Genomic DNA, 13,168 nt, shown 5'->3' with positions numbered 1-13,168 from the left:
AATTGTACGCACATGAGCCTTTTTTTTTTTCTTTTGGATTCTTCGTCTAGTCCTGGGGATGTATATCTATCCTGGTATTAAATCATTCTGTTTTGTTTTGTTTTTTTTTTTACCATGGCATTAAAGTAAGTATTGGTATTCGATACTGTAATTTCTGCAAACATTCTTCTTTCCAATGTTGTCTTGGCTGTTCTAAATCATGCATTTCTATGCTAGTTTTACAATTGTCACGTCACATTCTAAAAAAAAAAAATTATATGAAATGTTCAGGGACTGTATTGACTGTAGAGGTAAATTTGGGAGACTTTACATCCCAAGAATATATAGAGTGTCCCAATCCAAATGCATGGTTACCTCTCCACTTATTAAGGTTTTCTTTTATTTGTCAGCAACACTTGCATGCTTCGTTTCCCAGGAAGCAGATTCTGAAATCAAGGTTAGCGAGCTGGGGGGGGGGGGGGGGGGTGGTTATTAGGGAGCACCCTCAGTGCAAGAGAGGGGAAGGAACCAGGATTGGGCAGAATGTTTTCCGCATTTTATTACATTTATGACTATTTTATTTTGGGATGCTGTTATAAATGATATTGCTTTTTAAATTTTTTCCATGGTTTACTGCTAAACTACAGAAATATGATTGATGTTACACCCTGACATTGTATTTTGAGGCTTTATCCAACAACTCTGATAAATTATGTATTCTAATAGCTTATAAGTTATATCGTTTTTACGCACACACATAGGCAAATATATTAGCTACAAATAAAAATGTTTTATTTCTTCCTTTCTCATGTTTTACATATTTAAATTTATTTTCCTTGCCTTATTTTACTGCCAGGGTCTCCAGGTTACTGAACAAAATGCTAAAGGCCATTCTGATCTGGGTCCGGAGCTCAAAAGCAAAACATTCACTTTTTTACCACAAGCATGGTGTTAGGTTTACAGGTGGTTATTAGTCCTTTGTTTGGTTTGTTTTTCTTTTCACTCTTTTGATGTCACCTTCCTTTAGCAGATTAGGGAAATCTTCTGCTTCAAGTTTCCTGAGAGATTAGGTATTACGTTTTCTCAAATGCTTTTCCACATCTATTAAAATAAAATTTTTTCTTTCTGTTTCTTATGTTTTTTTTCCTAACATGTAAGTCAACTTGTATTGTAGCAGGATTCTCGCACAGAGAGTTGTAACACTGAGGCTTTTGAATTTCCAGGAAGCAACTTTATTCGTGCCAGCACTGCTCAGTTGGGTTCGTACCCGAAGAACTGAGCACCGAACGTCATGTGGCATAGTTTTCTATACATTTTCTATTTCTTTGTTTCCCATATACGGCAACACACACAAAGATATAGTCGATTAAGTAGTCTCAGTTTACAAGGTCATGAGGGATATTGTCACGTAGGCGCATAGCCAGGTTACTTTTTTTCTCTCTCCTTAAGGAGGGGACCCTACCACAGTATTACCAGCATAAATTCCAGTTGCTCGTGATGTATTATCCTTTCGATATAATTAATTCCTAGTTTTCATTTTCCCTGATGTTCTATAAGGTGGGTATTTGCCTTGTTATTTCTGGAAAAGCGGGAAAAGTTAGCTTCAGTTTTCTGTATATTCACCCAACTCACTGAATTCATGCTCAACATAAATTGAGCCTGCATCTAGATGATAAGGTATGACTTTAGGCTCCTGTTCCATAGCCAATGAGGAGAAAGAGAGTTTACAAATGTACATGGTTAGGAGAGAGGCAGAGATTTAGTCTCATAGCATCTGTACTCCATTTGTGTGGGCCACAAGATGTATGCTCTGTGCAGTTGCCTAAATGGCAACATAATAGCAAATTACTTGCACTAATCATATTTTTCATCTGGTATTTGACTCATTAGTGTGTTCTCAATCTTCACTGGGTTAGCCAGCTTCTCACATATAATATTCTTTGAGTCAGAGCAGAGTGTATAGGAAACATATATTGTGTCTATATATCCACAAAACATGGTGTCATCGACGTCCTTTGTATTTCGTACAAACCTAAAAGAGAGAAGAAAGAATGCGCTCAGCAAGTAGAAAGTTTGGAATGGATTCACAGGAAACAAAATTACGTTTCCACCACATCATTGCTCCTGGGTCTCCCTTGTCTAAAATACATTTTAGGGGCGCCTGGGTGGCGCAGTCGGTTAAGCGTCCGACTTCAGCCAGGTCACGATCTCGCGGTCCGTGAGTTCGAGCCCCGCGTCGGGCTCTGGGCTGATGGCTCAGAGCCTGGAGCCTGCTTCCGATTCTGTGTCTCCCTCTCTCTCTGCCCCTCCCCCGTTCATGCTCTGTCTCTCTCTGTCCCCAAAATAAATGAACGTTGAAAAAAAATTAAAAAAAATACATTTTAATTATTATTTGGAGCATGAAGAGTATCCCGGCTACTCATATGTATCAGCAGATATGCAATAGCTAATGCTATCTTATTTCAGCCTGCCTCTTCCGGTTTTTTACACCTGGAATATTTGCTGTCTTTTACTTCCAGATGGTACCGCCTCCTTTCTCCAATACTTAATATGATTTAGAGTAATACAATTCTATTAGATTCTCCAGTCTGGCCGCAGTGGTAAATCTTCGACAATGTCTCTTCAAATATTTTTCATAATCACTCAAATCAAGAATTAACCTAATATGTGACACCCTCAGTTCAACATCGTCTCCAAGTGACATTTCCCCCCAAGCCATTTTTCAGAGATTTTATTCCGAAGTTCTGAATAATTACCAGCTCCTAATATAAGATTACTGAGCAAGGACTATGCGTCCAAGACAAATTTATAAATTGAAAATATTATCTTTTGGAAAAAAATGTAGTATCAATGCTTGGGTCAACAAATAATGATCACCAATAATCATTATTAATGATTAATAAGTAACCTCATCAGTTCATAACAAATAAATAAGTTCATCAGTTAAATTTTCAAAAGTGAAATTTCCTTATTGGAAGTGACATAATACAGATGTCATTGATCACAACCCCTTTCCAGAAATAAATCCCAAAAATAACATTATTAATAAAAAACAAAATGAAATATACATTCATATATACACATGTATATACATTCATATATACATACATATATGTATATTCATATATATTCATATACGTACATATTCATATATATTCATATACATCCATATATACACATATATACATTCATATATAATTATATATTATATACGTATATAAGTATATAACGTATATATGTTATTATATACTTTTTTATTTTGGTATTATTTCTTAATAATTAAAAATATATACTATGCTTTCTATTCCACCATAGATTATCTTCCCATTAGCAATAATAACAAATAAACTCATGGAAATTCTTCTTTTTCAAAACAAGATTTCATCTGTACTCTCTCCTGATGTACGCATTACCGTTACCGCTAGTCCTTTACCCCACATGAGATTTTAAAAATATATATCCTTCCGTCCTCCGTTTGTACACATAGTATCCCCCCTTTATCCTGTCATTGCAAACTCCCAAAGACACAGCTGCTTAGTCTTCCTGACCCATATTCTTACATCTAGTGTTCCTATCTGAAGGAAAAAAAAACAAAACAAATTCATCAATACTTGCATTTGCTTCTGGCCCACTGTGAGGAGTGCGCAGGAATCTCAGGGTATTTAGTGTGGCTGGACCCCAACATAACTGCCCTGCAGTCATACCTGCTTGACGTGTCCTCAGCCGACAAATATGTATAAATGTGTGGGCTTGTGGCAGTATACTGCAGGTTGACGTTCTGGTTTCTTTCTTTAGTCTAATCCTGTCTCTTTCCCAATTTTCAGGCATTATAAAATAAAATTGGGAATTTTGACATTGTTTTTATATGTGCTTTGTCTGTCTCTCCTCCCCTCATTACAGGTAGAACAAATATAACATATGAATCAATTTATAACGGTATAGTTATAAGCACTTTCTTAATATATTACATGATGAAATATTTTAGGTATGCCATATATGTAATATACCATGCCCATGCTCATTTTATCCTCTTTGCTGGAAGTGTTCTAGTCTATCTCTAAATTTTTCATCAAAACGGCCATTTTAAATGTCGTTTACAACACAAATTTCAGAGCTAAAATTTATCTTTGGTTGTTCTATGTATTCTTACTGAAGGATTTATCACATTATATCCTTTTTATATATAGAATTGTTTAGTCTGTGCATATAATCAATGGTTAAGTAATGAAGGGAAGAATCAGTCTTTCTTTCACCTTTGAATCTCAGCACTTAGTCAAATTTTAAGCACGAGGGTAGAGCCCAGTGAATTTTGTTGGCCTCTATAATTTTCTGAGTTAAAAGTCTCACAGGAATTCCCTTTTATTGTACTACTACAAATACGTTCACTAGTGACCTGTCAAGATAATGAGAAGACGTTTGTGGCAATGTTTTTGCATCATTAAGCGCATTAAAGATGTTGAGGGTGCAATTTCAACCACAGCTCGTTTAAATTGTAATCTATAATGCTAATGGAGAGCACACCTTTACTCCAACCAACTACAAAAGTTCAATAAGAATAAAGACTTACCAGTCAGAGGAGAAAATTGTCTCATCCACTATCTTGTAATCTGCATAATATTTTCTGGGAGATAACCCCAGCCAGTATCTACGTAAGTTCCTGGATTTTACAAATTCCTACAAGAAATAGAGGTTGAAAACAAAAACAAAAACAATTGTCTCCCATTTCTGTGTATTACTTCACAACATAATTTGTGACAAATTACTGTTTTAAGGTAACATCTTTTGACATTATACTACTACTTTTTGAGGTCATTAGAAAAAAAAGGAAACAAAGTGCCCCTTACTATAAGACTCCCTGCAACACTTATATATCATTTACTGCTTCACTCGGAAAAGTATCTACCGGTCCATGCATTACTTTAACTTAGGCTCTGTGAAGTTCACCAACTTCAAGATTCAAATATAGAGCAGTAGTCTAGGGGCAAAGGAGGTGGTTAACCACTAAAACACAAGTTAAGAGAAACAGGAAAAGCAGGAGAAAAACATAGCAAAGTCAGACGAGAAGTGGTTACAGACTAGAATTTAGATCCAGTCCAGACTTTTGTAGCCAAAGTAAGGTTTTCTCACTCATATCCAGACATTTTTTTTTTTTTTGAGTAAATAACTATGAGTGGATCCTTTGAGAAGGACGGGGTGTAGAAGTGACCATCATTTCCTTTCCCCTGCTGCTATAAAGGCGGACAAAGATTCTCACAGTAGGGAAGCCGAGACTTTTGGGAACATGAGTTTTTTTCCTTAAATAATATTATCCAATATTATCCAATTATTATTCATAATAATATTATGAATACTATCCAAGAGAACAGAAATGCCGAGGAATACGTAATCATATGGAGATACCACTTAGATATTAGAGAAAAAGAAAATGATTAAATATAAATATATAAATACATACATTCATCTTCTACAGAACTCACTTTTCCTGGAACCCAGGGAATCAGTATAACATATCCGCTTGGCACTTGCCTTTGACATCCCATCTTAATCCCTACTTTTTTATACATATGTTATCCAACCTATCTTCTTATTGTAGATTGTGGCGTTGACTTTTTCTCTTAGTTAAAAAAATACAAAATGGTAGAAACAAAGAGTCTTCTCGATGTAAATTTTATGGAATTGGTAACCCTTAAGAATGATTTCCAGGTCTTCTATTTTTTTAGGTAAATTCTCAGAAATTGTGTTCTGAGAGTTGATTCTAAAGTTGTGGTTTGGAAAGGCTCACAGCCCAAAAGATTCTGGGTACCCCAAATCTACCCATCTGCCCAACCTCTGAGAGTCCATGGATGTTAAGGTCCTAAGCTACGGTTTTGGATCACACCTCGGATATACTACCTCGCAATAAACGTCCTAAGTGTCAGTCACCTCATACCCTAATTAAAATAAGTGAGAATCATGTCTGGATTAGTACAAATTTTCTCCAACACGCCTCAATCCTCTCTATTCTATGATGGGAAAAGTGACTTCCTTCTTCCCAGGCAGAGATACAGGGGATCTTACCAATACACTTTTGTTCTTAATCATCAATAGGCTGGCATTTTGAGCAGAACAGAACATGGCATTCTTTTGCCATGTTCCATAATTCTTAGTTACTAGGTAACAGTTGTCCTCGTGCCATATCCACTTCTTTGGGCAAGGTTTACATTTGTGCTCTGAAAGAAGAACGTAGTTTCATTTGGTTTGGGTTGACGAGCTTCATTACTCTCATTATTCCCACTGTCCTCTGTGTTGAACTGACCAAATTTACTTGTCTTTCTCGCTTTTACATGAAAGGTGAAGAACCTGAATCTTGTGTTCCAGGTCCCTGTATACCACCGCAGTGCGTCCAAAACATAATCTGAACAATACGTTTCAAATTAAATGTCCAGGGTATTCCAGTGTATTTTCTTAACTCCGGAGTCCAGAATAATGATGAATTAATTTACTTTTCTCTCTTTGCCATTTTTTAAATTACTACATGGCAATGAAAGCTAATCACAAAAACATTGTGTGGTAAGAATCAACCCCGCAGCCTGCATCAACCCATCTCCAACTAGGGCGTTTCTGGCTGTCTGACATTGAATACTTGGGGGAGTTTTCAAAAGCACAAAGAACATATTTTAGTTATAATAACTATAGGAACTTTAGAGATATTGAAAGACCAATTACTCCCAATTCGAATGGCAAGACTTAACTATTTCTTTGCTATTGATTCTCATCAAACATTGACGTTTAGGAACAAGGTCACCTATAAAGACCTTCTCTTCTATCCTTTAAGAAGGATATAAAGAGGTGACTTATCCTCTCCTCCTTATTTTCTATTGACCTCAGTGCCAAGAATAATAGTAAATTTCAGATTAGAGAAACTGTGTGTGGTCTAATATTTTATTAGTTGTTATCCTCTGATAATTTGGGGCCTACAGTTGTTATTTTCTTATTTTTCTTTGCACAGTGAGTCCTTTGTCAAGTACGTTTAATTCCTCTCTCCAAATAATGGCATCCCAGGGAAAGGCTTCTAGCTTTTGATGAAATAATTCTCAGTGACTCCAAGGTTTTGTTCATTGTCTAATAAATAGCTCACAGAGGAATATAGGATTACCTGGTTCTCTTTGGTAAAGCTCATGACATAATTTGGTGGCTATTTCTTGCAGCGTGAGAGATAGGTTCCTGATCATCTGCGTACTATTCATGCTATGCATCAATTGTACAGAAACATTTCTCTGAAGTTCTTCTTTGATGTTTTGTAGTTTATTCAATTTTCTCATTTCTTTCTTCAAAGTTATGTAAACTTGAGGTAAAAAAAAAAAAAAAAGAAAAGAAATGACAAAATATTTTAATCCCTCAACCCACCCATCACCTTCTTTCTGCTGAACTAGTAGTATGCCCGTGGGCGATGGAGGGAAGGAGTCACTTCACGGGAGTGAGGGAAACAGACTACCGTATTTAAGTACCTAGCTGTCAATACCTTTTGTGGGTATCTCACCTACAACCATCCCAAAGCCTCAAATCAAGAGTATACTGTCTTGTGAAACTCATAGAATTCTAAGTGTCTTTCCCTTTCCGTCAAAACATAGGTAATACGTACATACGCTTCCTAAGATTCCTAGTCCAATCAGCAGCAGAAGGCATAGGAGAATCAGAGCCAAGGCTCTCTGATGCCACACATGGGAAGTAGCAGCAGGTGCTGTGGAAAGCAAAATGAGGGAACAGGCCGGAAATGGTATGTATCTTCATTTGAAGAATTCATTCATTCATTCATTCATTCATTCATTCATTCATTTTGCCTTTATTTCTTTCTGCCTCTGGAGTGAGTAAAAACTCCAGGCCATTTAAAAATAGCTTTTCAGGAGCGCCTGGGTGGCGCAGTCGGTTAAGCGTCCGACTTCAGCCAGGTCATGATCTCGCGGTCCGTGAGCTCGAGCCCCGCGTCAGGCTCTGGGCTGATGGCTCAGAGCCTGGAGCCTGTTTCCAATTCTGTGTCTCCCTCTCTCTCTCTGCCCCTCCCCTGTTCATGCTCTGTCTCTCTCTGTCCCAAAAATAAATAAAATTTCCAAAAAAATTTGAAAAAAAAATTAAAAAAAAAATAGCTTTCCAAAGAATAAGTAAAAAACATGTTGCTAATTGTTTTGCACGCAAACTCGTTCTCACAGGAGAGGCCGTTAATTGGTAGGCTGATCCAAGACACAAGGAGGCAAAGATGGGATTTAAAAAGGAGACTTGAGAAAACCAATGTATAATATATAATGTATCTTTTCTGTACAAATTTGGGGGAAAGGGGGAGCTGGTGACTAATAGAGAGTCAATCAGAGCAATCCTGTCTTGAGTAGATGATTGTGATTGTCAAAGAAAATCATTTGTTATTTAGGTTCTTCCTCCCCAGATCCTGAGAATTTGGCTGTGGAACATAATTGATAGACTGTCTTTTGTAATGTCTCCGTGTGTCCTCCCTTCAGCCAAACCGTAGGCCAGATCGATATCATTTCTACATCCGAATTTTTTCATATTATTAGCAACAAACTTCTGTTGGATGTTTCTCTTTTGCTAAACACAGAAACCCTCAAATAGATCATTTCCCTATTTAAAAAAAAAAAACAAGAATTGCAAACTTTATATTATAAATTATTCATTATTAAATCACTACCTGATTTAAATTATCATCATTGGTATATACATGGATACTAGATGTTTCCAAAAATATAATTCAGGAATAACATGATAAGCTCATTGTATTTCTGATCTGTGTTATGTCCCACATCTCTTAGTTGCTGCTGTAACATTGTGAAGTTTAGAGAGAATTGAAAGTATAATGTAAAACAAATTTTTAGACTTTGAACAATAGTGAACAGTGAAAGAACTATATAGTCAAGATCTTATCTAAGGTGAAAAATATGACTTCAAGTGCTATCTTTCGTAAGAATTATGTTCTCGTCTATTTATGTATTCAATTAGTCAAAAGTTCTGTTGAACAGGAAAGGTTTAATGAAGACAGGAAAATAATCGAGTTGTGTTTTGCTTGCTTGTTTGTTTTGTTTTTTTGGAAAGATCACTGTTACTGCCTTTGGACAACAAATTCATCATAGGGCTCAGTGTTGGAAGCAGGGAGAGCAGCAAGAAAACTATTGTAGCATGCCATTTGAGAGAGGATAGTAGTTTGCTTTACTAGGAATAGAGGATGTGATGGCCCACGAATCCATTAAGAATACATTTTGAAGTTAGAATCTATAGGACGAATTTATGAAATGTTTCCAAGACGTTTTTTCCTTGACAGAGGTGGTAGATAAGAAACATACACACTTAGAGGCAGTAGAGTGAAGTAACAAAAAAAAAAAAAGAAAAATGCGCAGCGCATTCCTAGGGCTAGGGTGCCTGGGTTTTTTTGTTTTTTTAATTTTTTTTAGCGTTTATTTATTTTTGAGACAGAGAGAGACAGAGCATGAATGCGGGAGGGTCAGAGAGAGAGGGAGGCACAGAATCTGAAACAGGCTCCAGGCTCTGAGCTGTCAGCACAGAGCCCGACGCGGGGCTCGAACTCACAAACTGGGAGATCATGACCTGAGCCAAAGTTGGCCGCTTAACCGACTGAGCCACCCAGGCGCCCCAGTGTGCCTGGGTTTGAACGCTGGATAAGCTACTTTTCACATGGGACCTTGGACAAGTCATTGAATGTCCCTGGGCTTACTTTCTGCATTGGTTAAAAAAGAAAGCCATAAAATACCAGAGATTAAGTGATCTAGTATTGGTAATACAATTAGAACAGTGCTGGCACATAGGTGACTGTATTTAATATGTATTTATATTTATATTTACATTTATATTCATATTTATATTTAGATTATTTATATTTAATGAGATGAGGATGATTAGGGAAAGGAAACAGTTTTAGGGGATTTTTTTTTTTAAATACGAAACTTTCAGGTACAGTGTGATTTTGAATGGTGTATTTTCCAATATTTCTTTACCTTTTTTCTCCCTTTAGTACTCTATGTGTCTTTCATTTAACTTAACCTCCAAAAGAAATAGAAATTTGGGGGTGATATACGCTTACTTAGTAGAAAACCAAATGACATTTTTTAAAGTTTTCTCTGTCTCTCTTTTTTCTCTCTGTTTCTGTCTTTCAGACACACACACACACACACACACACACACACACACACACATACACACTTTTCCTCTCCTTTCCTTTCCTTTCCTTTCTTCCTCCCTCTCCCCCTTTCCTCCCTCACCCTCCCTTTCTTTCTTTTCTTTCTCTCTTCTTTGCTTTGCTTTGCTTTGCTTTTTTTTTTCTTTTCTTTTCTCTAATAATTAGGCTTAACATCCCAGAATTGTGGTATGTGTATGTATATGAGTATTTTGTAGCCTCCAATAAACATTGTTTTTTCCTTTTCTAAATGGTGAGTTAAATTCCGGAAACATTAATTGCACCATATGGCTATAAAAATCACATTGAAATCAAGTATCAAACTATTAAGTTCTGCTGAACAGTTCAACCAAAGCAGTCACTTCTTTTTAAATTTTTTAATTTTTTTTTCATGTTTATTTATTTTTGAGAGAGAGAGAAAGAGACAGAGCATGAATGGGGATTGGGCAGAGAGAGAGGGAGACACAGAATCTGAAGCAGGCTCCAGGCTCTGAGCGGTCAGCACAGAGCCCGACGCGGGGCTCGAACTCACGGACCGCGAGATCATGACCTGAGTCGAAGTTGGCTGCTTAACCAACTGAGCCACTCAGGCACCCCCAAAGCAGTCACTTCTTAAATGCCATATATAAATGAGAAAATGTAATCCAAAATGTAACCCATACTAGGGAAACTAAATTAAGTAAAGATCTATGAAAAAGAGCTCTATTCCCATTCAACCATAATATTCCCTGAGCTATTATCTCATCATTCAAAGAATGAATAGACCTCACAGTAAGCTAATGAGATGTGATATAATCTGATTTTACGAATAATATGTCTAACAGTGTGGCAACACGTTCATTCACAAAATTCGAATTTGTAGATCTAAACACTATTATCTCACTCTTTATCTACCATTATAGTTTAATGTTAAAGAAAACTTCCTCACCTTTCAGTCTGAAGTTCATGCACTCCTATGTAATTACATATTGCTACAGAGGACTGCTTAACATCCTTCTCTGAACAAAATTTGATTTCTCAGATGGTAATGGTCAAATTGGAGCAGTTAAAAGTAACAGAAGTTAAATTCCTTTTAATACACCTTTCCGAAAAATTTTCTTGACCTTATTTATTATTGTCATTCTTTTTGAGAGCCTCTCATTTTCATTTTTGGCACCTGGAACTGAAAATATGGTTAACTTGGGGCACCTGGGTGGCTCAGTCCGTTAAGCGATTGACTTTGGCTCAGGTCACGATCTCACAGTTTGTGGGTTCGAGCCCCGCATCGGGTTCTGTGCCGACAGCTCAGAGCCTGGAGCCTGCTTCGGATTCTGTGTCTCCCTGTCTCTCTGCCCCTCTCCTGCTTGCAGTCTGCCTCTCTCTCTCTCTCTCTCTCTCTCTCAGAAATAAGTAAACATGAAAAAACATTAAAAAAAAACAAGTGTGGTCAACTTTAAATATTAAAGAAATATGTACTAGGTTAAATGAATACGCAAAAAATGATGAATGAAATCGTGGCCAAGAAGAAAACATTTTACGGGCACTTGGGCGGCTCAGTTGACTAAGCTTCTGACTCTTGGTTGGGGCTCAGGTCATGAACTCTCAGTTTGTGGGTTCAAGCCCATTGTCAGGCTCTGTACTGGCAGTGTGGAGCCTGCTTGGGATTCTTTCTCTCTCTCTCCCTCTCTGTCCCTCCCCCGCTTCTCTCTCTCAAAAAGAAATGAACATTAAAAAAAGAAAACCTTTTATTGGTGTATTTCCCATCTTTATTTATCTATCTTTCATTGAAACCTCACAAAATAATCATTAAACATGTTAGCCTTTTTCAAAAGGGCACAATTAGCATACACTAAATTATGGCTGCAAGCTCATAATTAAGCAGGTATTGTTATCCTATTTTATAGATGAGAGCACAGAGCTTCAAAGGGTCAAATGAGTTATTCACCTCTGATCAGTTCCGAACCCTCTCCTCCATAATTCCAGCAGGTCAATAAAGTAGAGAGGCTTCCCCAATCCCCAGACATACATGTGACACTCAAGCACACCCTGTCCTCACTGAACCCTTGTTTCTCTGCTGAAAAACGGTGATGCCCAGGATTATGTCATAAGACAAATAGGATAGTGCTAGTCACATGGGCGGGGGGGAATGAGAGCCAGTTTTCTTATTGTATTTGTGACTAGCATTTTCTTAGCAAAAAGAAGGATATGCACGACCATGACTCTCCCGGGCAACATGTGCTTCTTGTTCTAAGACTTCATTTCACTTAGGAAAAAAAAAATGTTTCACCATCCAGTAAAATCAAAATATGAGTCTATCCCAATCATCTTGAGTGTGATGTTAAAACACAGAAAATTCGCAGAGGATGGAGGGTTCGATGTACTAATTAGCACCTTTAAGAAAAACCCTTTATAATCATTTTGTACATTAGTAGCTTTGGTCAAAATGAGAGGCTTAATTTAAAATTTCATGGAGGGGCACCTGGGCAGCTCAGTCGGTCAAGCGTCTGACTCTTCATCTCTGCTCAGGTCATGATCTCACAGTTCGTAGGTTCGAGCCCCAACCTGGGCTCTGTGCTGACAGAGGAGAGCTTGCTTGGGATTAATCTCTCCCTCTCTCTCCCTGCCCCTGCCCCGTTTATGCTCTCTCTCTCTCTCTCTTTCACTCTCTCTCTCTCTCTCTCTCTCTCGCAAAATAAATAAATAAACATTAAAAAAATAAATAAATTCACACTGAAGGATCATGGTCAATTCACTAATACCTAAGGCCTTTACCCTTCCACTCCTATCAACCTGCAACACTTCCCAAGCTCAGCGTCTTACCTTTGATTCCAACTGTGTCAAACTCCTGGATACTTTTCTTTCTACCGGAGTCCTGAAAATTGAGGTCTGCGTAAGTAACCTCTTCAGACATTGAGGCTATGAAAAGGAATCCCCCCCCCAAATTATTACTCTTTTAAAAAGATGAAAGTGAACTAACGGAGTTGAATGTTACACAGGAATTGTGGCTTTGAACTTCTGTGTGTAAACCAAAACTTA

At 37.3% G+C, this 13,168-nt stretch overlaps 1 protein-coding gene across 2 annotated transcripts; it reads right to left on the bottom strand.

Moving 5' to 3' along the window:
- Positions 1 to 749: 749 nt before the first annotated feature.
- CLEC12A (C-type lectin domain family 12 member A) lies at positions 750 to 13,168 on the bottom strand. Of its 2 annotated transcripts, XM_015061694.3 has the most exons (6): positions 12,953 to 13,168; positions 7,601 to 7,699; positions 7,115 to 7,303; positions 6,037 to 6,188; positions 4,547 to 4,653; positions 750 to 2,011 (listed from the first exon to the last, which is right to left on the bottom strand). In XM_015061694.3, the coding sequence occupies exons 1-6, from the start codon at positions 13,041 to 13,043 to the stop codon at positions 1,834 to 1,836; spliced, it is 816 nt and encodes a 271-aa protein (XP_014917180.3). In that variant the 5' UTR covers positions 13,044 to 13,168; the 3' UTR covers positions 750 to 1,833. The 2 variants fall into 2 exon arrangements, with proteins under 2 accessions (XP_014917180.3, XP_053081782.1); XM_053225807.1 differs by lacking the exon at positions 7,601 to 7,699.

Source organism: Acinonyx jubatus, chromosome B4, assembly GCF_027475565.1.
Source record: "Acinonyx jubatus isolate Ajub_Pintada_27869175 chromosome B4, VMU_Ajub_asm_v1.0, whole genome shotgun sequence".
Taxonomy (NCBI): domain Eukaryota; kingdom Metazoa; phylum Chordata; class Mammalia; order Carnivora; family Felidae; genus Acinonyx; species Acinonyx jubatus.
This window is presented reverse-complemented; position numbering and strand designations above follow the sequence as displayed.